Source organism: Stylophora pistillata, chromosome 2 (assembly GCF_964205215.1).
Source record: "Stylophora pistillata chromosome 2, jaStyPist1.2, whole genome shotgun sequence".
Lineage (NCBI taxonomy): Eukaryota > Metazoa > Cnidaria > Anthozoa > Scleractinia > Pocilloporidae > Stylophora > Stylophora pistillata.
This window is the reverse complement of record NC_142520.1, coordinates 39,417,888-39,442,671: the sequence shown is the minus strand read 5'-3', so window position 1 is coordinate 39,442,671 and position 24,784 is coordinate 39,417,888. Positions and strand designations below refer to the sequence as shown.

General features: G+C 37.9%; 2 protein-coding genes across 2 annotated transcripts in view; one reads left to right on the top strand and one right to left on the bottom strand.

The window, feature by feature from the left end:
* The window catches only part of LOC111342546 (uncharacterized), a 22,935-nt gene extending 6,513 nt beyond the window's left edge, over positions 1-16,422 (bottom strand). The window contains exons 1-14 of the mRNA XM_022949650.2: positions 16,029-16,422; positions 14,369-14,425; positions 14,203-14,247; positions 9,288-9,350; positions 8,573-8,707; positions 7,850-8,026; positions 7,008-7,122; positions 6,358-6,470; positions 5,740-5,811; positions 4,515-4,742; positions 3,699-3,872; positions 2,998-3,177; positions 2,453-2,587; positions 1,525-1,793 (exon numbers count right to left, since the gene is read on the bottom strand). Of these exons, the coding sequence (XP_022805385.2) occupies positions 1,525-1,793; positions 2,453-2,587; positions 2,998-3,177; positions 3,699-3,872; positions 4,515-4,742; positions 5,740-5,811; positions 6,358-6,470; positions 7,008-7,122; positions 7,850-8,026; positions 8,573-8,707; positions 9,288-9,350; positions 14,203-14,247; positions 14,369-14,425; positions 16,029-16,128 (1,863 nt within the window). The 5' untranslated portion in view covers positions 16,129-16,422. The remainder of the gene's footprint in view (positions 1-1,524; positions 1,794-2,452; positions 2,588-2,997; positions 3,178-3,698; positions 3,873-4,514; positions 4,743-5,739; positions 5,812-6,357; positions 6,471-7,007; positions 7,123-7,849; positions 8,027-8,572; positions 8,708-9,287; positions 9,351-14,202; positions 14,248-14,368; positions 14,426-16,028) is intronic.
* On the top strand, positions 9,884-24,784 carry LOC111342543 (uncharacterized). The gene is made up of 19 exons (XM_088751133.1): positions 9,884-10,547; positions 10,771-10,863; positions 11,040-11,150; positions 11,686-11,796; positions 12,055-12,165; positions 12,340-12,450; positions 12,815-12,934; positions 13,065-13,217; positions 13,353-13,448; positions 13,622-13,738; positions 17,820-17,936; positions 18,333-18,449; positions 20,198-20,335; positions 20,813-20,938; positions 21,423-21,551; positions 22,082-22,198; positions 22,506-22,610; positions 23,879-23,980; positions 24,104-24,784. Exons 1-19 carry the CDS (start codon positions 9,968-9,970, stop codon positions 24,112-24,114), a joined length of 2,565 nt encoding a protein of 854 aa, XP_088607259.1. The 5' UTR covers positions 9,884-9,967; the 3' UTR covers positions 24,115-24,784.

Below are 24,784 nucleotides of genomic sequence, written 5' to 3'. Positions count from 1 at the left end.
TCGAAGGATGTTCGAAAAATGGAAAAGACACGGTGAAATTGACGTTTAAGTGTGGGCTTTAATGGTACACTGTAATAGTAAGAAAATAAATGGGTTTAGATGGAAAGGGAGTTGCTTTATGGTGATTTATTTTTGTTCAAATTCAAAGTGCCAAAAATCCCAACTGCGTGTCCACGTCTATGAATAATTGGCAATATGTTGCTCATTACGTGAAATTCTTGTTGCTTGTCGAGAGAGCCTACCTGAGCAAGTCGCACAAAAAGCAAATCTTTAGGACTATAACATTCAACTTTAGAATGTCACTATGAGTAAAAAGAAATTTGGGCTCATTCCTTGCACGCTATTAATATGTGGGTCTTTTTACAAATTACTTCCAACATGGAAAAGAGTGCAGTCACGGCTTCGATGATGCCTGTTATTCAATTGCGTGACTGATCAGACAAGTGATCGAACAGTCCTCGATTGTTGCAATGTATCAGGTGATTTTATGTCTACCAGCGCAACACCGAAAAGTGTTCTGATAAGAAACGTCGCCAACATGAGGCCGACTTACTTAGCAAAGGTCGCTTGTGAAAAGGAGAAAGCAGAATTTAGCACGAAACAGACTAATATGTCAAGACGAGACAAACAGGTAAAGACGAGGTCAAGAGGTGAGTCACAGCATATTTTGTAAACGTTTCTCGATGCATTTCTGTTACGTGTACCTCTAAATTTTTCTCTGGTGCATATAGAGCCTATTCCGTTGATTTTGCTTCGCTTAACAATTTAGAGGAGCTTCACATTGGAAACTTTTAACAGCAAACGTGTGAAGTGTTAATAATTCAAAATGGCGGATATTGAAAATTGGCTTACTTCAGGAATGTCTTGTTGTACAGATACGAAAGATCCCATGGAAATAAAACGGTAGAAAGTTGAAGCTATCCTTGAACATGGCTCAGGAGATTTCCTGGTCGATTTCATTTCGTACCGCGGGCATTTTTGGCACGTTTGTTTGAAGGAACAACGAATCTATTTCAAAGGAGCTGTAGGCGCACTTAAAAAAAAAAAATCATATTTTATTTTTAAGGAAAGGTTATGAGTTGGTGGTGCTGCCAATAAATTGCGGAAGCATCAGACAAATAGGATTAGTGTGAAAATAATTTAAAACTTGCGATGAACTGACTCGACAGCGCCAAGAATTAGGACAGTTTCAAAGGTTTTGTTCAAGAAAATAAGGTAAACCGTTTCAAGTAGATTTCTCCTATACAAGCGAGAATTTTAACAAACGAACGTTGCTGTCCTATGTATGGGACTTTCGCCTACCAATGGAAGAAGTATGGACGAGATTGAATTTTGAGCTGTGTCCGCGATTTCTTTGATTTTTACTGTACACTTACTCTTAAATACGATAGAAAGAAAAATTGAGTTATTAAGTATTTCTTTAACCTGATGGACCGCAGTTTTATATTTTTAATTGATCTGTATGACCGCTTACGAGCATTTCCACTTTGCCAACCGTGCGGCTGTCAGTTTTGACTGTTTTACCTGATACTTTGTTCCCTCTGGAATATCAAGGCTGACCTTGGCTCCAATCCAATGAACACCTTGGTTACCATTCTTGACAAAAATATTCTTTGCACGTTTACCAAACTCTTGCAATTTGACTATTAGCGAGCCCATTGTTTTACCATACATGGTGTAAAAGAACTTCATGCACTGGCCTCCTTTAGGAGCACGCAGCCACTGCGGGCTCTGAAGAACTGCCTGGCTACCTGGCTGGGCCGGAGCGGATGACTCCATGTATAGATAGTAGCCTATAACCAAATCAGCTGACTTATTCAAGTGTTTCTTCATTTATCAATTTCATACAAGTTCACTAGGCTTGAAAGTTTAGGAAGGTCGATGTTCAGAATCAATCAAGATCGATGGATGTGCTGATTAATATTGATTGATATTTGCCAATCAATGGCCCTCGAAGACCAATCGATAGGTAACCAAACACCCTCGTGCCAAAATCTCTCTTTTTTTCCACCTCTCGCATCGGAAAGGCGGGGAGTAGAGAGGCCCTGGTAACGAGGTTAAATCACGAATAAACTCGTAACGCTATATTGCTATTGATTAAATCCATTGGTTTTAATCCTCGTTGCCGAATTATTGATTTCATAAATTAGAAAGTCCGACACGTTTACCAATCAATACCGCCAAAAAAGTTCCATAATCATGCTTAACAATATTTCTTTTAAAATGATCTCGAATTCCAAATTTGAGAATTCAAAAAATTAAAGAAGGAAGTTACAATGGTTTAGGATTACGGCTTAAATTGAGTTTCAATCAACACATGCGGCGAACAATTTAAATAAGCCACTGATTTCTAAGATTAAAAGCAACTTGCGCTCTTATCATTCCTTGATTCAATTTTACTTTCAGCGAAAGTTTGTTTAGGGGATTTAACTTCAACAGATCTTCTCCTAACCTTTCCCGGTTGTGTGGTCACGGCTGGGCCCAGTATCCTTTGTCTGGGTGAAATAATTATTCCGTTTCCACTGAATTTGTCCCGCGTTAACCCACATGCCCATGGGCTTGCGATCAAAATCAGTGTCTTGATATCCTACAAAATGGTTTAAAACAAAATCAATCATGCTTGAAAAATAAATGTCATTTGATACCCTTAAAACCAGACGAATCAAAATCCCACCTAAAAATGAATAAGTAAAAATAAAGCTGTAATGATGAAAAGAATTTCGGGGTGGGTATAAGGGGGTAAGCTTTCAAGTTTCAAGATGCAAAGATTAGTTGAGTCCAAATCTGCTAACTATCAGTCGACTGTATACGACTGAACACAGGTACATGTAGTTTGTATTTAATATACACTGAATAAAGATGAGGACTGAAAATTCACAACGATCCACCACGAATTATCAGGAGCTAAATTTCGCGGCTTGTTGCCTCACTTTTTCTAACTTTCGTTAAGACAAGACAAGAGGGCTAATCAAGAAAATAATAGTAAATTATTCTCACTGAGAACACATCTCTTTGTTGTGCAGACTTCCACTTGATTTGACTCTCCGACACAATATTTCCCGCCATGTTTTGGTTCAGGGTTGTCGCACCTTCTGAATCGTTTCCTTTTGCCGTCGTCACATTTAACATCGCATTGAGTCCAATCAGACCAACGGCTCCAGTGTCCATTTATTCTAGCTGAAAATAACATGCGATGAGCAAATAACTGACAAAACTCTGCAATTTTCACTAGGGTAGATCTACAATCTCTTTTACTAATTACAGACGTATTGTAAACATTCGAATTAATACACATAGGCCATCTGGTGATAACATGTTAAATAAATGTACTTAACTTAGACGTTAATGACAGAAATAGCCGAGGTGACTCCCTAATAAGCTTAGGGAGTCTGTCGTCGCTTCGAAAAAGGAATCTGAAGGGAAGCGATCTTTGAGCGTGAGAGCAGCGGGACTTTGCTCACTATCATTCTTAATATTAGCAATCCTAAGCTTGAGATTGTCTGAACACATTGACCTAAATCTGTGTTATGGTTGGTTAAGCAAATGCAAGAAATGATTGCTCTATGCAAATTTCCAATTATACTGACTTGACTGACCGCAAGGTAGAAAATATTGGTACGGAATGCAGTCTTGTATTAGTTCATTGAGAGCTTTTGATTAACCTCATGATTATTAATTCATGGGCTAGCAATGTTTACCTGGGCACTCGTAGCTTCCACATTTCACTCTGACCGTCTCGATACCATACACGTTCACATTGCCACCACAGGCCCTGGGGTTCCCTGAGTTGTAACAATAACGTTGGCGCTCTTTCATGCAATCTTTATCACAAGGTGTGAATCCCGACCATTGCGTCCAACCGTAGTTTTTTGCTGCATTGAAGGGAAGGAAATAATGAATTAAGGCTAACGTAGACAACTCCTGACTTATCTTTAGATGTTGCGATTCACGTACATTATTAACCATGACAAAAATATACTTTTAAAATGCGCAAATCTAGGTTCTTCTAGTTGGATAAGCAGTGCTAGTTTTACCACTCGTCTGTGAGAGATGTCTAGGTTGTAAAAGGAATACATACAAAGAGTAATATAATGGTTTCACAATCACAATATTAGGGTCTTACTTATTCACAGCCTTTGAAGGGATGGGTACAGTCTTGTTTTGAAAGTATGCACACCGCTGAACTAAATGCCAAAACCGACATTAGATTCTGCAGCACAAGTCGATTAGAAACATTAAACTCCCCTTGGGTTGGATGGCACAGTTAGTTCATGACAGATTGCCCTTTAGCTTTTTCTGTCAGGTTCCCCTGATGCAATTCAGCACAATCCATTTATACATCCATATCGATTGATAACAACAAAAAAATACGTCCCCTTCCATGGTAGGAATTCGAACCCTAATGTTAGGGAGTTCGTCGGGCTAACCTCTCCTATTTCGTTAACTGTTTTCCAGAAGTAAATCTTCTCTTAAACCAAACCTTTAAGACACAGCTTTGCGCATAAATCACGTACTTTTGCAATCATACAAGACGTTGAGTTCAGCGATATCCTGAGAACTCATCGTTTTCCCGGGCATTCCAAAATCCTTCCATCCGGTGGGTCGATCTAACCGAACGATCGTGTCTAGTCCGTTCTTCGTGAAAGCTCTTCTGTCATAGTGCATGATGGATTGAAAATCGTAATTCTGTCCAATCTTGTCTATAGTTCGGTAGCTATACTTGTCAAACTGGTCTGAAAATCCTGTCAAATAAAGTGGCATCGAACAGTTATTAGAGAGGGCAGATCTGCCCACTCTACTAAATAGACGCTTACAGGACCTGTGCATCCTCGTGTATAAAGTAAAGCATAAACTGTGTCCTGCATATATAAGTAACATCTTCAAAGTACACAACAATGATTAAACCCTGAGGCAAGCCGATTTCTCTATACCAAGGTATGAAACTGTCACTTATGGCAAACACTCTCTAAGATTTCTGGGGCCCAGGTTATGGAGAAAATTGCCCAAGAGTATAAGGGAGGTCGAGACCCTCAAGTCGTTCAAAGGCAAGATACGCCAACTCAGCATAAGTGAGCTCTTGGATAATGGCAGCACGCGCTGTAGCCTCTGCTCCTCTTGAATTTTATATATTTTTATCACAAATCCCGTAATCAGTTAACTACAGATTTTCTCTTAGTTATAATATACATACTACTGTAAATAGCTCCTAGTCTTTTTTTCTTTTTTAGTGTCTCAAATTAGTAAGGGATTTTTCCCTAGCTAGACGGCTTCTGACACTTTTAATAAAGTTTTACTACTACAGTACTACTACTACTACAGTTTTCCAAGTTTTCCTATAGCCGCGTTCATAACACCAAGAATTCATGACCAGTCGAGACCAAAACTTTCGAAACCGTTTCTTCTTTACTTGGTTTAATTCAATCGATTTAAAGATTCTGATTTTTTTATCTCACTCCTCTCTAAATCTGTTTGTTTCTATTATCGTCACAGGCATACGTTAATAAATTGTCAGTTGACCAGAGTCGTCGCCAAATTTATGTTCTGATAAACGTATAAGTTAACACTGACCTCAAAAATCCTTTATTTCATCAGCTTTTCATAACAGGCAGAAACATTTAAGAAAGGAGTTTTTTTTTGTTTAACTTGTTTGTTTGTTTTTGTTTTTGTTTTTTTTTTCTGAGGAGATACTCACGTAAGGCTTTTACTTGGGTGTGGTTGTCGTTATCGACATAAACTCACCGTCGAGAATATTTTCCCATTTGATTTCAACATATTTGCCTCTATCATCTCTGGATTGCTCGTGGAAAAATCCTTAAAACAGAGAGCCCAAAAGGGTAGATCATTAAGTCCATTGTCAAACTGACAAAGCAACTTTTCAAGGCAAGGAAAACTATGCTATCCTGTTCTATCCGGCTTACGAGAGAGAAGTCAAAGGTTACGAAAGTAATTATTAGTCGTGCAGTCGCTCTTTTAAAGGACGATCTTCTAGGCTTAATGTTTCAACAAAAGCAGTTGAATATTTCAATCAACTGCGCCGTCTCGGGGAAATGAAAAACACACATAAAACATGGGCTGGTGATTTGCAAAAGTTCGCTCCACCTTAGCAAAATTTCAAGACCATTGTGATCCAAATCCAAGGATTGATTGTAAGATAAGGGAATTATGGGCAGTTTGAGATTAAAAACATCATTTTCAAGAAAAAAAGTTTCTGAGGCTGTTTTACACCCTATTTGTGGGGTGCTCAATCGCGTAAATACTGTTAGGAAGATACACGAAGCAACTGACTAAATACCTGTAGCTTTTTATTTTTTACGAAGTAAACACAAAGTAATAAATTAAGAGGGATAGCTTTCTTACCCAGAGTATGCATTAACTCGTGTATAATGGTGCCTTCGAAGTTACATCCCTCCGCCAAGGAAACTTTCTGACCGCCAGCCGAAGTATACCTCTTTCCCACCTTAGAAGAGCACCTGCAAATAAAACAAAAACAGTTCATGTGATAGTGCGGTCTGATCGATCGGGCGAGTTTAGTTCCGAGAACTACCGTTGTTGGTTGACTGACGTTTCGACAACCTGAGCGGAAGTCATTATCAGACTAAAGGAAAAAAAAAAACGCGACAACTGACTACACAATCACATGTTACCTTAGGTTTCAAACCATTTACTGAAGTAGATACGCGATAATAGGGTTTAATAAATGAGATATAGGAATGGAAGACAACAATAATATTGAACTTTTCTTAAATTTTGCACAATCGAACAATTACTGTCTCGAAGAAAAACACCACAACTGACATTGACACTTATTCTTATTTTTTTGATGTCTGTAAGAAACAGGAAACGTATCTCAAATTTAGTTTATAACGATAACAACTTAGTTAAAAATTTTCAATTAATCCCAATGCTTTTTTGGCGGCAACATATTTTCAAAGCGAACTTGCATAATCCCACGACTGTCTGAATTAGACAAAAAAATCATGATAAAGTTATCCTGCGGAAAACTGTACCCGTCATCGTTGGTGAAGAAGATGTAGTTCTTCTGGCCCCGGTATGGCACAAATCGTACGCACGATACACTATGAAACATCTTGATAACTTTCATAAGATTAGTCCGGATGTGCCCTAAAAAAAGGGAAAATAGAATCATTAAAAGAAGGGAGATAAAACAGTAAATAAATATATATTATTAACCAAGCGCGAGGGCCGTACTGGGAGAATATCGGCCCGAGGTCTTGACAGTACGGACCGAGCGCAGCGAGGTCCGTACAAAAAAGACCGAGGGCCGATATTCTTCCAGCACGGTCCTGAGCAACCTTGGTTAATAAGAGATTTATTGTACGACTGAAGTTGAAAGGGACGCAAGTGCGGTATCATTCGGGACCATTCGGGACAGTGCCCGGTCCAATACTTAGAGAATATTGGACCGGCAATAGAGCATTTTGATTGGTTGATTTTAGTTATTGGCCCTCTGACTGCCCGAGTCGTGTAATAATATATCTTTCTTAAAGGTAACGATGACCGCACCAAGAAGTGCAGCTTTAAGGGACACTTAGAGTTGGAAAGCTAAAGCCCTGAACATGGAGAGTTACGCCTATCTAATTCTCCCGCACGCTACTCGAACTTTTACAGATTTGATCAGCCGCCAGAGCCAATTGCTTGTTCTGAGTGAGGTTGCTGTTTAATTCCAAGAACTTCATGGTGTTCATGATGACAGACTGACTCTTTCCACCGAATTGTAATAGGCATGGGCTTATTAGCATTCATCCGAACGACGTATTTGTTTTATGATGCATCTGCCCTCCTTTGTTTGAATTCCATTTCTGTTTATTTGAAATGCTGCAGTACTTACTCATGTGCGGTGGAATTTTAAATGGAATCACCCTTGACGTCCAAAGTCGTTTGCGAGTTCTGAGACCGTTTCTTTTCGTTCTCGTTTGGCCTGTTTTGCAAGTCTTTCCAGGATAGAGTTCTTCGTAAAGGTCACAATCGAGTATCATGTCTCCTTGATCAAAGAAGAAACCTTTAGCTATAAGAAATAAACGAGAAATCAAGTCAATACCCCTTTTTCTGGTCGTAGAGATCTGAAAAAAAAGTGGAAGAGTAGATAGTCAACTAGGAGAGGAGGAGAATTTTCAGTGAGGAGAATTTTCCGAGGAGAATTTTCAGTAAGCATAACTCGACATAACATTTCCATATGCACATCCAAATGTTGTAGATTAATTTTAGGTTGGTTATAAATTTCTCAAACAGATTTTTACTGTATCATCATCATCATTATCATCATTATCATCATTATTATCATCATCATTATAATTATTATTACTATTATCATTATTATTATAATTTTTTTCTTTCTAACTTTTTTTACCACTGCATCTTTTCTCTTAATCATTTCCTCTTGACAAGCCATAGCAAGCAAGGACCTATTTACTTGTCTCTTTGACTGATCAGAGGGAAATAGCACTTAGCTAGTCTCATCCAAGCTAACCAATCAGCGCACGGAGAACTTTCTTTTCATTTAAATGATATATGACGGAAAATATCAGCAAAAGAGGAAACTTTTCAAAATCACCCTGATTCGTCGTTTCGATCATTTCCTGTACGTTGCCTTGATATTCCCGTTTTTCCTGGAGTTCCCTTTTCTCTTGTCGCTTTCTCCAATGGGCAAGATTGACGGCGATTATCCGTCCCATCGCATTATCATAGTCTGTCGGTTCGCAAAGTAAATCAATTAATCACTGGTGAAGTATGGGGTACAATGTGTCGCAGCTGATAGCAATCTTTAAGTCCATCTTTATTTCTGAAAAATCGTCCTTTCCAATGGGAAGTTTTTATTGAGCTTACTATCCCTTTCCTCCTTAAATAGTTGGCATGAATTTGATCTGATAAACAATCACTAAACGAACATTAATCTCTTTGAAAACACTTAAACATAATAAGGATTTATTTTCTTACTGCTCGTTAAGTATAAATTCCTTAGTAAATTTGTGAGGCGTGGAGTTCAAACTGCAAAAAGTATGTATTCCCCATCGGTATTCCATTCGAATAAACACTAGCGGATTCACATGACACAACCTTTTTAGGTTTTAAAAGTTAGTCGTTTGAAAGCGTGTTTGAATTGAGAACGTACGGAGGACTGCGCAACTGATTCAACCTTCAAATGTTAAAGAATGTTTTTGAATATATTGCCTGAGTGTCTACCACACAAAGCTATAGTTTTCTGTCTTGTTTCGTTTTGTTTTGTTTTGTTTTTTTCCAGTCAGCACATATATTTCTTTGCTACTAACCTTTATTTGCTATCTCTCTTATCTCAGGGTCATTCTCTATGGCATTGTTGCTTGGGTACCGCCCTGCAAAACAACAGCAAGTTTAACATAATGGAAAAAGCAAAGATAAAAAACTCCCTGACGCGCAGCTGCAGACTGTTCAATTCCAAACTCTTCACATCATGCACATTCGCTTACATCTGATGTTCTTTAGCACTCAGGCGCGCGTTTAATAGCCTTGGAATGGTGGTTTTTCTGGTATTTTGTGAAGAAGCAGGTGGAAGTAGGAGTTATAGTTTCATAAAAAAAAGTGAATCTATTTTGAAATCGTTTCTCATAATTAAATATAGCATGACACCTTAAAGAAGGAAATACTGAGTAGAAATTGAACGCAACATAAATACACTACTACCAGCTTTCAAGCGGGGTGTCTCTCATTGTTAACTCCCGTAAAATCGACGAATTCGTGATCATCAGTTATCGGTCTTTAACATTCTTAAACTGTAGTTAAATACCTGCATTGCATCTTTACGATCCCTGCGAATATTAGAATAGGCAACCAGAAATTGCATGAATAATGAATGTCAACTTTTATTATTTCTTTTCTAAGTGGAGAATTTATATTGTTTATTTTGACGAGCACCTTTAAGCCACACCGATCATCATGTAAACTCCTTGCGAGAATTATTTGTCTTTTTAATATGTTTGATATTCATTATTTGCTTGTTTTGATTACACTGGCGTTTAACTGTAATTATAAACTCGTCAAGGTTTCTGGGTTGAAGATAACACCGCTAAATCAGAGCAAGGTGTTAAGAAATCAGTCGCTGGATGACCAAATTACGTCCTGGATACATAAAAACAGTCTTATAAGTTCGACCAATCGTCCGACGAAGCGACAGTCTATTGAGCTATCAAATGTGGACGATAACGTTGAATCCAATTATGAGACCACCTATGACAATCAAGATATGGACGATTTTGATGAGAACAATACAGGAGAGAAGCTGAGTGACAGACAAGTGATTTTAGATCCAAATGAAGCGAATGCTTTACGAGTTCCTCATCCATATCCATTCCAGCCCCTTCATGTGCGCAGTGACTGGCATCCCCGAATGGAACCGCTAGAGATTTTCCCAACCCCCATCGATGTTCACCATTACAGGAAAGTTCCAGTTGCAGTTCAGGTGCCAAGATTTGAAATTGTTCAAAAACCTTATTATGTTCCTTTCAAAGAGTCGCCAGATTACAGCGTGTTGCATGTGGATGTCTATCACCCAGGTTGGTATTGAGATTTTTAAGGATACCATATATTATCATGTATCAGTTCAAATCTTCTCATCAACAGATAGATTGGAGTGACTTTCCTCCATCTCATAATCCGGTATGACTGAAAATTCCAACGAGTTGCTATCTATTTGGTCAGGGAATTAAGTTTAACGACAGAAAATAAATGGCTTATAGCTAAAATTATCTTCTTTAATTGACTATTTCAACGCAACAGCTAATCCTTGCAGAAATGGTGGTCTTTTATTATCTAGTCGCTTTGGCTATCATTGCTTGTGTTCAAAGGACTACCATGGGAGGTTTTGTGATGGTATGTATGCACTTAATGGTTTCTTTATTTCGTCAAGGAAAAAGTATATCTCAATCACAACGTTCGGTTAACACTGGTTTCTAGTTCACGTCAATGCACTCATGTACTTTTTTGACTTAAATTCTTTAGATTTTTTTTTCATTTTTCCAATTTATTTGTTTTATTTTCATCGATAGCCAAGCTGTACTGCTCGTCAAGCCCATGTGAACATGGTGGAAAGTGCGAGGAGATAGAGAACAATTATCAATGTCAGTGCCAAACGGGATACATGGGTTATAACTGTGAAGGTAAATAATTAGCTTATAGACCATTTTAAAGCAAAGGTTCTGGAACATTCATCTCATGCCAATTTGCTCAGAATTGAGATTTTACCGTAGGCATTGGTACCTGTTCTAAACAAATCCCCTATCATTCAGCTACAGAGGTGTCAAAACAAAGATTGAACTTAGTTTTCAAATAAAATGAGACTCCGATTTTCTTGTTACTGTTGTGATAGTGTTTTTTTTCTAAAATAGATATACTAATTATTTTTTTCAAAATCATAGAATTAACCGAAGCTAAACCGAGCTAAAAGTTCTACTGAGTAGTGATAACAATGAGGAGAGTTTGCAAATTTTTCCGAGAAGTAGAGGTTATACTCGTTGATAGGTTTTGCCTTTTTTGTCGGACACTCCTGATCAACAATTTTAAACCTGTTCTTTTTATCATTATTTACAAAAGTTAGGGAAAAAGCCGATGCACTTAAATACTATTTCATGATTTATCTACATGTTGAATGCTTCTGTATGACATATACGCACGCGTTGATTTACTTGGTTTTAGAAAAGAACTTCTGCAAACCAAACCCATGCAAAAACGACGGACAGTGTGTGGAGACTACTAGTAATTACAAGTGCTACTGCAGATCTGGATTCACAGGGAACCATTGCAAAGGTAATCCTTTAATAAATGATTTCATAGGAATGGACTGGGCTTACACCTTTGAAGTAGACTAATTCGTTATTTTATCATCGAAAGAAACGTCGGTGCTGAATTTATCTGACGTTCAATAACTCAATTATGTCATGCTTTACGACCTTTCTCACTTTCACCACGTTGTTAAGAAAATTATGAAAATATTACCGTAACTACCAACATAACATTATCTATGTTGACGCTTTGTATTTTAACGTTATAAGTATTTTCTTGTAGATTTAGATTATTGCGATCCAAACCCATGTCAACATGGCGGCACCTGTCAACAGAGACACGCCTCCCATGAATGCATCTGCAAAGAAGAATTCAAAGGAAAGCTGTGCGAAAGTAAGACGAGTTTACCGATCGCCTCTTAGCGACTGCCTAGTAATTTGAATCACTTAACACCAGCTTATTTAAACTGACTGGGAGAGTATCTCACACTGAGTTACTTTGTTTATACACTGTTTTGAAATGCTTTTTCCTAATCGACCGGTTTACCAATGCTTTACATTTACACAGAGAAACGAGTCTGCCTTGCTAATCCGTGCAAAAACGGTGGCGAATGTATTGAGGATGACTCCAATTATCCTTGCATATGTCCGATGGGATATAGTCCGCCATATTGCAGAGGTAAGCACATTTTTTGACGACCTCATGTACAAAGTTATAACTCTACTCTGCTCTGCTTTCAAAAGTGCCAATGATTTACAAACATAAAAATTATAAAGTAATTCTTGGAGTTTTTCTAAGTCACGATGTGCTCTGGGCCTAGTAATGTTTTTAAATATAATCAAGGTGATAAGGAAAACCATAAGTAATCGCCTCACGTAAAAAAAAATTGTAGAGTTCCAGGTCTTCTTCAAGCCTTGACAAAATCGAAACATAAAAGATTAGTCCTACTCCTCTTCACTCCCATCCCTTTCTGAAAGCTTAGGATAAATATTAATATTTATTACATCTTTAAGCTGACTCTAGCGACTTTTCTACTTTTCAGTCCATGTTTGTGACTCCAACCCCTGCCTTAATGACGGTAAATGCGTTCCGAGAAAAGCCGGACGTCAGTGGAAATACCAGTGTATTTGCTCTCTACTTTACAAAGGAGAAAATTGCGAAAGTAAGGAAATACTATTCCTGAGAGGAAAATTAAATTAAATGACAGTCTTACGAAGTATTCTTTTTAGAATTGTCACAGGCTTCGTGAACCATAGCAGCCAGATTAATTTGACATCTTTGTACTGTTTTAGTTCCCAATCCTTGTGTAACAAATCCGTGTTTACACGGTGGAAGATGCATTGATACTTTTAGCAAGTACACAAACTTTCCAAAGGACTGGGACATAGGCTTTCTACATTACTACTGCGCATGTCCACCAGATTATACAGGACAAAAATGTGAAGGTGCGTCATCCAATTCTCACCGTCAACACTTTACAATGCTCATGTTATGCGTAAAATAAAATAATTATTAATTGGAGATGGATGCAATACTCGGGACTGATCGACGCAGTATTTTTCCATCATCTCAAAACACAGAAAATTTGTGTCAAAGGTGCAATGTAAATGCAACTTGCCAAAGTGGACGGTGCATCTGCAAGGATGGATTCAGAGGAGATGGCTTCAAATGCACTGGTGAGTAGTTTTATTTATTTATTTTATCCTGGTTAAACTTTTTTTTCACTCTTTTTGTCGTTTTTTGAATGAATAAGTCGTTTACAAGCTCTCTTATATTCCGTAGCTGAGTATAATTGTAACTTTTTTTTATGTTTACATCGTTTCGTTTTGTTCTTATTCTGCTCTGGAAGCCATCAAGAATCCATGCGTTCCAAATCCATGTCGAAATAATGGGACCTGTACCAGGGGACCTGATGAGAGCTTTGACTGCACGTGTCCAGATGGATTTTTTCCCCCTCTTTGCACAAGTAAGTGACATATCAATCCGAATTCTTCGAAATGACAATGACAAGCTTGATAAGTGTTTTGAAAATTATCAAAAGCCTCCATTTCGAAATATAAAAAGTCAAAGCTTTAAATGGTTGGCCTAAGCCTTGTCCCAAGAGTGAAAGACACAAGCCAGTTCCTTTCCAAGCAGTGAGGCTTGTTTAACGACTTTACGTAAAAACTATCAATGCGCGACGAGTCCTAAAGGTAGAATCAATCAAAGTATCATCTTTCCTGGGATCAAAGATCAACGATTGCTTTTGGAGAAAAGAAATGCTCTCCCTAACAATTTGTATGGTTCGATTGTCAGGCTTTTTGGTCAGACAAAGCTGTTGCGAAAATTAGTGATTATACATTTATTGATACTATTACTATTACCGTCATTATTATTATCAATGCAATTATTGTTATCATTATCATTGGTTACTGTCAGAAGTAGTATTACCTTCAAACTCCATTCGGTCGTCCTCATCCATTTCTTCAAGCCACTCTGTCGAAAACAAGGCACAAAGGGAAAGGGTCGAATAATTAAATTATACGCATGTGTAGATTTGTTTCAAAACCAACCATTTTCGTCAAGGATGCTAAGGCTTGAGATAGAAATACATTACCATTGGTTTCCTCCAGGACTTTTTCCGTGTTTTTATCGTCGGAAAGAGAGCCGATTTCTAAAAGCAAAAATAAATATTAGGAAAAACGCAGTCAAAAACGAAATCGGAGAAAGACCGACCGAAAGCTGGTTTTTTCGTTAAAAGGAGACCAAAAGGGCACTGAAAGAGGGTAGGTAGAGGAATTGAGGAGGAAAGAACAGATGGACAGGTGGAAGAAAGGAAGGAGCGAAGGAAACTGAGAGGGAATCTTTGCCTGTTTTATGAGCATGCAATTTAAACAAAATTAAGTAGAGTAAGATTTTCTCTAAGTTTTTTTACAATAAATTTTGCACCTCCTAAATCGTAAAGTGATGTCTATCACAGAAATATACGAGCTTATTTTGATTATCATTTAAATTGTTTTCCATTTTATTACACAACTCGGGCAGTCAGAGGGCCAATAACTAAAATCAACCAATCAAAATGCTGTATTGCCGGTCAATATTCTCTCCGTATTGGACCGGGCACTGTCCCGAATTGTCCCGAATGACACCGCACTTGCATCCCTTTGAACTTCAGTCGTATAATAAATCTGTTATTAACCAAGCTTGCTCGGGACCGTACTGGAAGAATATCGGCCTTCGGTCTTTTTTGTACGGACCTCGCTGCGCTCGGTCCGTACTCTCAAGCCCTAAGGCCGATATTCTCCCAGTACGGCCCTCGCACTTGGTTAATAAGATATATTTATACACTTTTTCTTAGGTAAACTAATTCTCCATCTTCATTTTCCAGATTTACAGAAAAAAAGTGATATTCGTTTTTGAGGTTTCAGCTCTTTAGAAACACAAGAGACTAAATCTTTATGCAGATCATTCGAGCGAAACACTGTGTCACGCTAATCGATCACGAAGCACAAAGTCTATTATCTGTAATAAGACCGTAATTAAGTCCCTGAGAAAAGATTTATTGCAAATGAGACCTGTTTCATATAAAAAAAAGTCAAAATGTTCTGAGACTCGATTCTTTCCTGAGGGAAGATGGGTTCCGAAAGAACGCTTAGCATTGAATAAACTTTTAAAAGTTTAACTTTATGCCCCAGAGACTCGTTCTTTGTATCAGATGTCAATATTTACGTCGGCGAAGCGATTGCTTAATTAGTCACATTCTTGAGAATTCATTTGCAAATAAATTATTAAATTTGCCATTAATTTTCGTCGTGGTTAGAATTAACTGTAGTTCGGCTCAATTAAACTGGCCTTAAATCTAAACTATTTATGAGTTTTCCGTTCCCGAACTTTTGATAGAGACGGTTGCATAAGCCAGATATATTTATTTGGTTTTGGTTCGAGTGAGTCTTTGATCCACTCGTTTCCGTTTCAACATGAAGCAGGAAACAGATACCTATTCTTTCACGTAAGGGCCTTCACATTAACCAGATTGGAACCAGTCTTTCTGCTTAACATCACAGGAGCGGATTTTGCAATATGTCACAGCGTTCTCTACTGGTTTTGATAAGGTGAAACTTCAATCTACGTAATACACATTGACTGTCGCTCTATAGCAATGACGGTGTTACAATTACACCAGTGACAATTCAAACGTTAAGGTCAATGAATCGTTCTTTATCAGTCTTCGAGACGAGACGAACAATTTTTCTCCTTTAAAAATGCCGTCAACATACCTGAATATAACTCTTCGATTTCGCCCGCTATATTTCTTGCTCTTGCAATGTTTATGGAGCGAAGGAGAACTAAAATTACTGCAAAACTCACGAGGTGCATTTTAACGGACGATTCTGATTGCAGCCAACGAGTAGTTCGTTCAAATTTGTCCTGACTTCAAATGTCGAGTTTAAAAATCGCCAGTATCTCACCAGGATGCCTTGAATCGTTACCAATGCTTTCAATAAACAGACAGCTCATTGGACCGTATATATAGGACTGACCGTTTTTTTCTCTCCTTTTGTTTATATCGTGTCCAATTTTAACGTATCAGTTTGGCGCGCTGGTGTCTTGCGCCATGGACAGGAGACACTCCGCGGACAGCACGCAACTGTGGAAAAATCGTCTTAGAAACAAAAATATGCTCTAATTCACTTTCTTTTTCACTGTTTATTCTCTGTGACTAATTTTGTGAACGCGTGAAAGATATGTCAGATGTGAAAGTGTTTATAATTTGCAAAATCAACGAAGCGGAAAAAAATTATGCTGAGTGAAAAGAAAGGTCAAATGAGTGTCGGTTGGGTTCGGCACAGGCCTCCTAAGCTCACGTCTCGAGCAAAAGAGAAGGATTATTTCATGAAAGCGTTACGCGTTGTGTGACGTAATGTAACCGTTGAGAATTTGAATACGTTACAAGGAATACTATGGAGAACAAAAAAACACAACGGACACACAAGGAATGAGTAAGTTTTATTAATCTAACGTGTACAATATTCATATTTCGGAATACTTAGCGTTTTAAATGGACCATATTTTGTTCCCCATACTATTCCTTATAACGCATTCAAATTCTCAACGGTTACTCGAGCAACTTAACACCGCGTCACACAACGCGGGACGCTTTCATGAAATAATCCTTCGCTTTTGCTCGAGACGTGAGCTTGGGACGTCTGTGATCGATTTGTGACAAAATGTATGACGAAAAAATTTAATTAGTCCCAAAATTCGTTGCATTGCACACAGCCGCGGGACATATTCTTAGCCCCCAAGATAATTTTTTATTCGTATAACGAATACCCGTCGTTAATAAGGTATTGTCATAAAGTATTACTGGCATTTTCGGCAACCCTCAAATGTCAACGAAGAAGAAAATTTGTTTTGAAACACCTCCACTGGTGACGCAATGCGAGCAGAAAATCGTTCGTAACGCCGGGGATTTAATTTCATTTACAAACCATGGGGGCTCTTGATTAAATATTCTTAATCGACAGTTGAGCGAACAGTTCACTAGAAACTCTAATTAGTTTAAAATTTAACGATTATTATCTTTAAAATTTTTACAAAGGGATAAAGGGAATTCCTTATTCTTTTCAATGCTCTCTAGACATGCGCTTTTGGAACGGAGCATCGACTCATCGACTCATCACGAGCTGTCCTCGTTTTCAAATTGACCACAAACTATTTCCCTATCATTGGGTTGGAAAAAGAAAATTCTAATTTTTTTTTTTTTTTTTTTTGGTCTCATTCAGTTCTGCTGAGAAACATAGCTGAGCAAAATTTGTTCCCAATAATGTCCAGGATGTGGATGAGAAAAGGAGCTGCACAATAAGTTGCACGTTAGCTAAAAAAACAAGGGTGAAAATATGCTGTATTTAGTTGACATGCACGAGGAAGGTCCTTCCCCCCCCAAAGTAGGAAAAATTTTTAAGGGGTAGAACCAGCTAATATCGACGCAACAACTGGTAACTGTTATCACGGTTTTTGTTTTTTAGTTCATACATTTTTTCAATTTATTGTTTTCTGTTTCTCAGCGGTGGATGTTTGTATCCCAAATCCCTGTAAGAATCAAGGGATTTGCACAAAGGATGGCGTCGATAAATATCACTGCATCTGCCCAGCGGGCTTTTTACCTCCAACTTGTGTAAACAGTAAGTATGAATAACAAACCAAATTGTCTTTTAGAGAGTTTTACGGTTTCTTAACTCCTCGTTGGTTATCGGAAGGAACTAAAAGTTTTTATTTCGTACGTCACACTAGACTTTTAATCATTTACACTTACTACACTCCTACATCAGTATGCATATTTTCCATGCTAATCTCTATACATTTCATAGGAAGCTGACAGAGACAATTTGTCCAACAATCAAGAGCTTCTTCAGCCACTGATAGATCCCTTTATGATTATGGCGTTACAGTTTTATTCGTGTGTGATACTGTTAGTAGACATCAGGTTGAACTGTGCCACGGACCATACTTTGAACTTAATACCAACGCCTGTTGAACAATTGGAAAGTAATTGGACACTTTATATGCTTATTACTTAGAGACTGTTGATCCTTGCGTCCCTAATCCGTGTCTAAACAGAGGAACTTGTCAGCCGTCACAAGATGAAAAGAGGTTTACCTGCAATTGTAAGGGAAGTTTTAAGCCTCCACTTTGTGGTAAGTAGAGTTGAATGATAATATAACGTAATAATAATGATAAAGATGATAACAATCATCGCAGAGGTCAGTGGTTCGAATCCCGTACAGGCCTGATTTTTTTCCGGTCTGATTTTCGCTATTGCATAAATAGCTCTCTCTACTGCGAGGATCGTGCATCATACGTATCTACAACCGCAGTTCAAAATATATGAACTTCATATATTCTTTGTATCTGATTTATCATCACGGGTTTATTACAAATCAACTTAACGGCCTGCTCCCAGTTGGCTTGTTAGCTCAATTGGTAGAGCGCTGTACTAGTATCGCAGAGGTCAGTGGTTCGAATCCCGTACAGGCCTGATTTTTTTTCAGGTCTGATGTTCGCTATTGCATAAATAGCACTCTCCACTGCGAGGATCGTGCATCATACGTATCTACAACCGCAGTTCAAAATATATGAACTTCATATATTCATTGTATCTAATCATAATTATGATGACGATTAAGAAGTTCACACACACACACACACACACACACACACACACACACACACACACACACATATGTTGAGTTAGAAAAATCAAGACTGTGCTTTTATGCTTTTATTCCTACAAGCCTGTTTCATGATTGCTCACTCATCAGAGGATTATAAAATGATGAGGAGCAATCACGAAACACTGAGGCTTGTAGGGATGAAAGAGTAGTCTTTGGATTTCTCTAACTCCACATATATTGTGCTCTAATTTTATGTATCGAGCACTGTAACACGGAAAAATCCAAACGCAGACCTATATATATATGCCTTTAAAAGCACACACAACCCACAATTCCTCTATTCGCTCCGACGAAGGGCTAACGCTCGAAACGTCAGCTTTTGTAATCGTTACGGTGGCCAGTTTACCATTTCAACTTTGTTGATGTATCAAAATTATTTCGTTACTCCCACCGACGCAGCCCCAAACAGTTTCTTTCGAAACTATCAGCCTTTATATATATAGGAATTCTGTACGTGTTTCGATTTTTCCGTATAACAGTGCTCGATACATAAAAGTAGAGCGCAATATATGTTGAGTAGAAAAATACGACGACTACGTTTTTATCCCTACAAGCATAAAAAACGCCGAATCTGTTGACTCCTTTAAACGCTTATTGAAAACTTATCTTTTCAAAAATTAAGCCACCAGATTTTTTTGATATCGTACGTTGTCAAATACATACATAACACGTAATAATTCATTAGTTTAGATAGAGTAGCGAAAATTGCATGTATAGGATTTTTATTGAAAATTTGTTAATTGTAATTGTAAAGCGCATAGAGTTCAATTTTAATGCGCTATATAAGAACTTATTGCAGTAAATGGTTTGAACCCGGGGGTAACATGTGAAGGTGTAGTCTGATCGTCCGGGTGAGTGTAGTCCTGAGAAGGACTGTTGTCGGTGGCAGTGACTGACGTTTCGACAACCTGTGCGGAAGTCATCATCAGAGTCAAGTGAGTGATTGTTGTCAGTAGAGCTCACTTGACTCTGATGATGACTTCCGCACAGGTTGTCGAAACGTCAGTCACTGCCACCGACAACAGTCCTTCTCAGGACTACACTCACCCGGACGATCAGACTACACCTTCACATAAGAACTTATTATTAAATTAAATTAAATCTCGTATAGAGATGGGGAACATCCTCGGTAACCAGTATTATCATTTAATTTTTAAATGTGTTGATTGTTTTATTGTTTTATTTTATGTTACTTTTATTTTGGTGCACAGCATGTGACTGTCCAAAAGGCGATCCTTTGTGGGTTCCTCCCATCCTCGCTCAACAGTGCAAGGAAAATGGAGAGTGTTACTGCCCAAGTTACAATGGCAAAACCTACTCTGTGACAGAGAGAGGTTGCGTGGAGTCAAGTGAGCAAGGAATTTTATGTAAACTGTAGTACATGTTTCCAGACATCTCTCTTCGATGAGTGATACAAAGGATTCCTTTGTTTAAAATTGCACCAGCTAAGAATTACTGCTCGCGCAAAAATGAAACAGGCCATCGTCACTCTTCTAGCTTAGCTATGGTAAAAAGAACATCGCATAGGTTCAACTATCTTGCTCAGAGTATGTGCAGCCAATCAAGATCCCGAGGAAATACAATACTGATATATGCTCCAATTATCTACTCTATTTATTTATTTATTTTGTTAATATAATAATCGTTTATTGTATGTATTAATTTGTTGATTTTCTATTTTGTTGAATTCCTCATGCTTGGAATAGATTGCGTTCTCATACAAATCTCCCAATGTTATCAATGCGCCAAATATAGGAATTTTTTTTTATATCAAAATAAGTTCATGTCACTCCATCTTATCAGCTACTTTTTATTTATTAATACAGGACGGAATCCTTGCGATAGCAATCCATGTCAAAATGGTGGTGTGTGTTTTGCTGCACCCGACAACTTGTCCTTCACCTGTCAATGTCCTGAGGCATGTAGTGGAGATCGCTGTCAAAACTGTGACGGTAACTCTGTTTTGGCCCATTAGTTGATGTTATGATTACTTCGGTTTCGCTTCCACTACAAATAAATCTCACTCTTTTTCAGTCTTAATTCGAGTACCTTTATTGCCGGAAAAAATAAAACAAAATAAAAATAAAAAATAAAGAAATAAAAACAGACAAACAAACAAACGAACAAACAAAGGAAAACAAACCGGAGACCGTTCCCTGGAAATTTTAATACATTTCATGTCGTGAATTATTTTTGAATTTTGGCAGATTGTTTGGGTGTTTATTTCTTACTTTTTCCTCGTGTTCTGATTCACTTTGTCTTTAAATTGTTTTTGTTTTGCTTTGATTTATTTTAATTTGTTTATTTTTCTTGATGCACCCTGAGCACGGTGCCTTTTCCTTTTCTTTCTTTCCTTTTTTTTTTTTATTTTGTTTACTTGGTTTGTTGTTGTTGTTCTTTTTTATAATTATGATTTCTTCCTTTTATGAAAAAAAGTTGTAAAGATTTGTACACCTGGATATTGTAAGAACGGCGGGACCTGTATAGTTGTAGGAACGAAGCCGTTCTGCAAGTGTCCTCCAAGTTATCTCCCCCCTCAGTGTATATTTCACGTTAACATAACAGGTAAAGCTGTTTCAGACTGTTTTGTGTGTTTAGTTTGCCTACATCTTTGTACTCTTCATTTTACTCGTCGTCTGAACTTTTTTTCAAATATTTTTTTTTGTTTCAATGTTCCCATGACATTTTGTAGATTGTCTTAATATAATCTACTGACCATTTCTGCTATGGTCGCTTGCCCAATATGTTTATAATTCATTTAACAATATATAGAGATGGCCAATGAGCTAATTACGGCTTAAAAGGTTGCCCGCTCGGGACTGTGGTTCAAGAGCCCCCTACCCCCACCCCCACTCCCACCCCCACCCCTACCCCCACCCACACTCCAACCCCCCACCCCCACCCCCAACCCAACCCCACCCCCATCCCCACCCCAATCCCGTAAACTATTTAATCCGTAAACTATTCAACAGAGAACCTCGTATACCATGTATCGTTTCATGATGAGACAGAAAACATAGATGTAACATAAAACGCCTGACTTAGATTATACCAATTTGGTTGCTTGATGTTTATTGTTTCATCGAACTAATTAGATAACCGAAGTCTCTGTCATCCTAATCCTTGCCAAAATGGTGGAAAATGCAGACAAGTAAGGTCGAACAGCCTTGAATGCAGTTGCTCCATGCAGTTCCACGGAAAATACTGTGAGCGTAAGTAAGAAATGCATACTTTACTTTTATGAAGGCAAGGTAACTTACTTTACCAACATTAAGTCAATTGTGAGTATATGATTCTTTATCCGGTTATGAAATCATGATATATGAAGCTAAGTGGCAAAGGCTCTCATAGAGATAATAGTTTTGCTGCTGAGCTTGATAATAAATCATAAGTAATAAAAATAATGGAAAACGATACCTACGAAATTTAGTTGTAATGATGACATTTATTGAGGATGTCATCTTCACTAAAAATAGTGATTTAGATGACATGGAAAACTATGACCTTTTCTTCCACTAGGAGATAAATGCATGGATTGTGACGTCCACGCGATCTGCTACAATGGCCATTGTAAATGTAGACCGGGCTATAAGGGAAGTGGATTTAATGGAGACTGTAAACCAGGTATAATTATTTTAAATTGGTTTTTTTAAATGACCGTCGTTGATGTCACACCATGAACGTTTAGAGTATGAATTGGTTGTTCATCGTGTTCTAAGACATGTAAGAAATAATAACTCATAGTACCTTTGCTTTCCTTGACTCCAAAGCATTTCAATATAGTCGACCCCGATTTTCACGATCTTCCGAGTTTCATTCTAATGATAATCTGCATTTTTAAACATCAGTTATCAACTTGTAAGCAAAATGTCTCTCAACTCTGTAAAATTTAAGTGTTTTACTTGTCTTTACTATAAGCTCTCTGTCATTCAGGTTTGATAAAAACAACAAATCAGAATGACCTCGTCAACAATATCAAAATGCGCAACTATTCAGTTTGCAAGGGGGCAAATCTTTGAAAGGTTCCTCGTGAATGTTCGGGAGGAGCGAACTTTCCCTCAAAATTTCGAGACTCACTAGGAATTGATCGGCAAACTTTTGGATGAATCCAAACAATAGCTGGCTCGAAAATTCGCCGAAAAGTCGCGCAAATCTCGTTTCGGACCAAATTTCGTCGAAAAGCAAGGAATTACGTCGATTTTTGTCGACAGGCGTTTGCATGACTTTTGTGCAATGTTGTATGTTTCGGGTAAAAAAAGTCTTGCAGAGAGACTTTACTGAAGCAATATCTAAAACTTACACTACTGAGATTAGACAGACCCCGGTTAGCTCAATTGATTAGAGCACCGGATTGTGCTGGGCGGGAGGTCGAGGGTTCGAGCTCCGGCCGGACCAATACTCATGGTCTTAAAGTAAGTGAGGAGAATTTGCTACCTTTCTATAATCAAGAAATGGATAGATATATCTAGTCTTCTCGGATAAGAACGAATAAACCGTAGGTCCCGTCTCCTGGCAGGGTTAGGGGTAGGAGACGTTAATTTCCCATGCACGAGGTTACTGTGTGGTGGATGTCCTCCCCTGGGTGAGATGGGTGAATGTTGGCCCTGAAAAGCCACTATGGGGAGTGGTCTATTAACCTATGTATACACGTATGTATGTATTAAAAAAATGCTCTGAGAGAGGTTTGACTCTGACCAAGCAGAATTCATCTCAATACAATTTCATTTTGATTATGCTATAAGATATGTCTTCCACGGAATTTTAAAGAAAAGGAAACAAGAAATCTTCATGAAAACAGACGATTAGAAGACAAGATTAGGTTTTAGGTTCCTATTGATTTTTTCAAAATAAAACATTTTTGCATTTAAAAATGTTACTTTTATTGTTTCCAGTGTCTTCTTGTAACACCTGTCCCCTGAATGCCGTCTGCGTGGAGGGAGAATGTGCCTGTATCTCTGGATTTTACTTTATTGATAATACTTGTCAGAAAATTGGTGAGTCGGGATAAGAAGATTTATAATTTGTGTAATCATGTAAAGTCAATTAAGTCAACCATTTTTTTAAAGAATTTTTCGTTTATTCACTCATTTCTTCATTTTTCCATTTTCCTATTCTAGTGGGATACTGATTCAACGTGGTACCATCTACATGACCGAAGCAGTTTTGCAGGATCCAAGCAAAGGACTTCGAAAACTTGCAACCCCTCTTAATATCCTCATTCTTACTCAATCTCACGGAAAAAAGCTAAGGTATCACTTCCTCCAAAACATTTAGAGTTTAAGATTTCCATAAACTTTAATTAGCATCGGTGAGCGGTATAATAGGGTCGTAAAATAAGTTAAGATAAAATTCGTCGAAACTCTTTATGCGAGCGATTCAGATATCGAAAGTTTTAAAAGTGATCGGTATTTTCCCGAGACGAGGCCGAGGGAAACAATAAGGGTCGAGGGGAGCAAAACTTATTCCTTCTTGTAGGGCCACTCACATAAAAAAAAATTTATACTTTACGACCTTTATCGCATAGTGTTTGAAATAAGCTTTAGTGTAAAGTTCTGTAGTTGCAGCTGCAGCGAATGATGCCGCTTCACTAGCCGAAGAAAACGATTCAGTGCTAATGATTTTTAGACATTTTTCTGTTGCAAGTATCTGGCAATACCTTAGCGTATCCCCAATAGAACTCTTATGTGAGTTATCTCATTTCCCAGAACTAGCGTAAAATTTCCAGAGAAGGGAGTTTTGTTTAGAGCTTTTTGGACCCCTGCCAAACATTAAGACATTAAAGTGAGTTAAGAAGCTGC

Coding starts and splice junctions, on each gene's coding strand:
- LOC111342543 (XM_088751133.1), top strand. CDS start 9,968: ATGTTTGATATTCATTATTTGCTTGTTTTGATTACACTGGCGTTTAAC. Junction 12,935..13,064: donor CAAAGGAGAAAATTGCGAAA/GTAAGGAAATAC, acceptor GTACTGTTTTAG/TTCCCAATCCTTGTGTAACA. Junction 21,552..22,081: donor ATTTCACGTTAACATAACAG/GTAAAGCTGTTT, acceptor CGAACTAATTAG/ATAACCGAAGTCTCTGTCAT.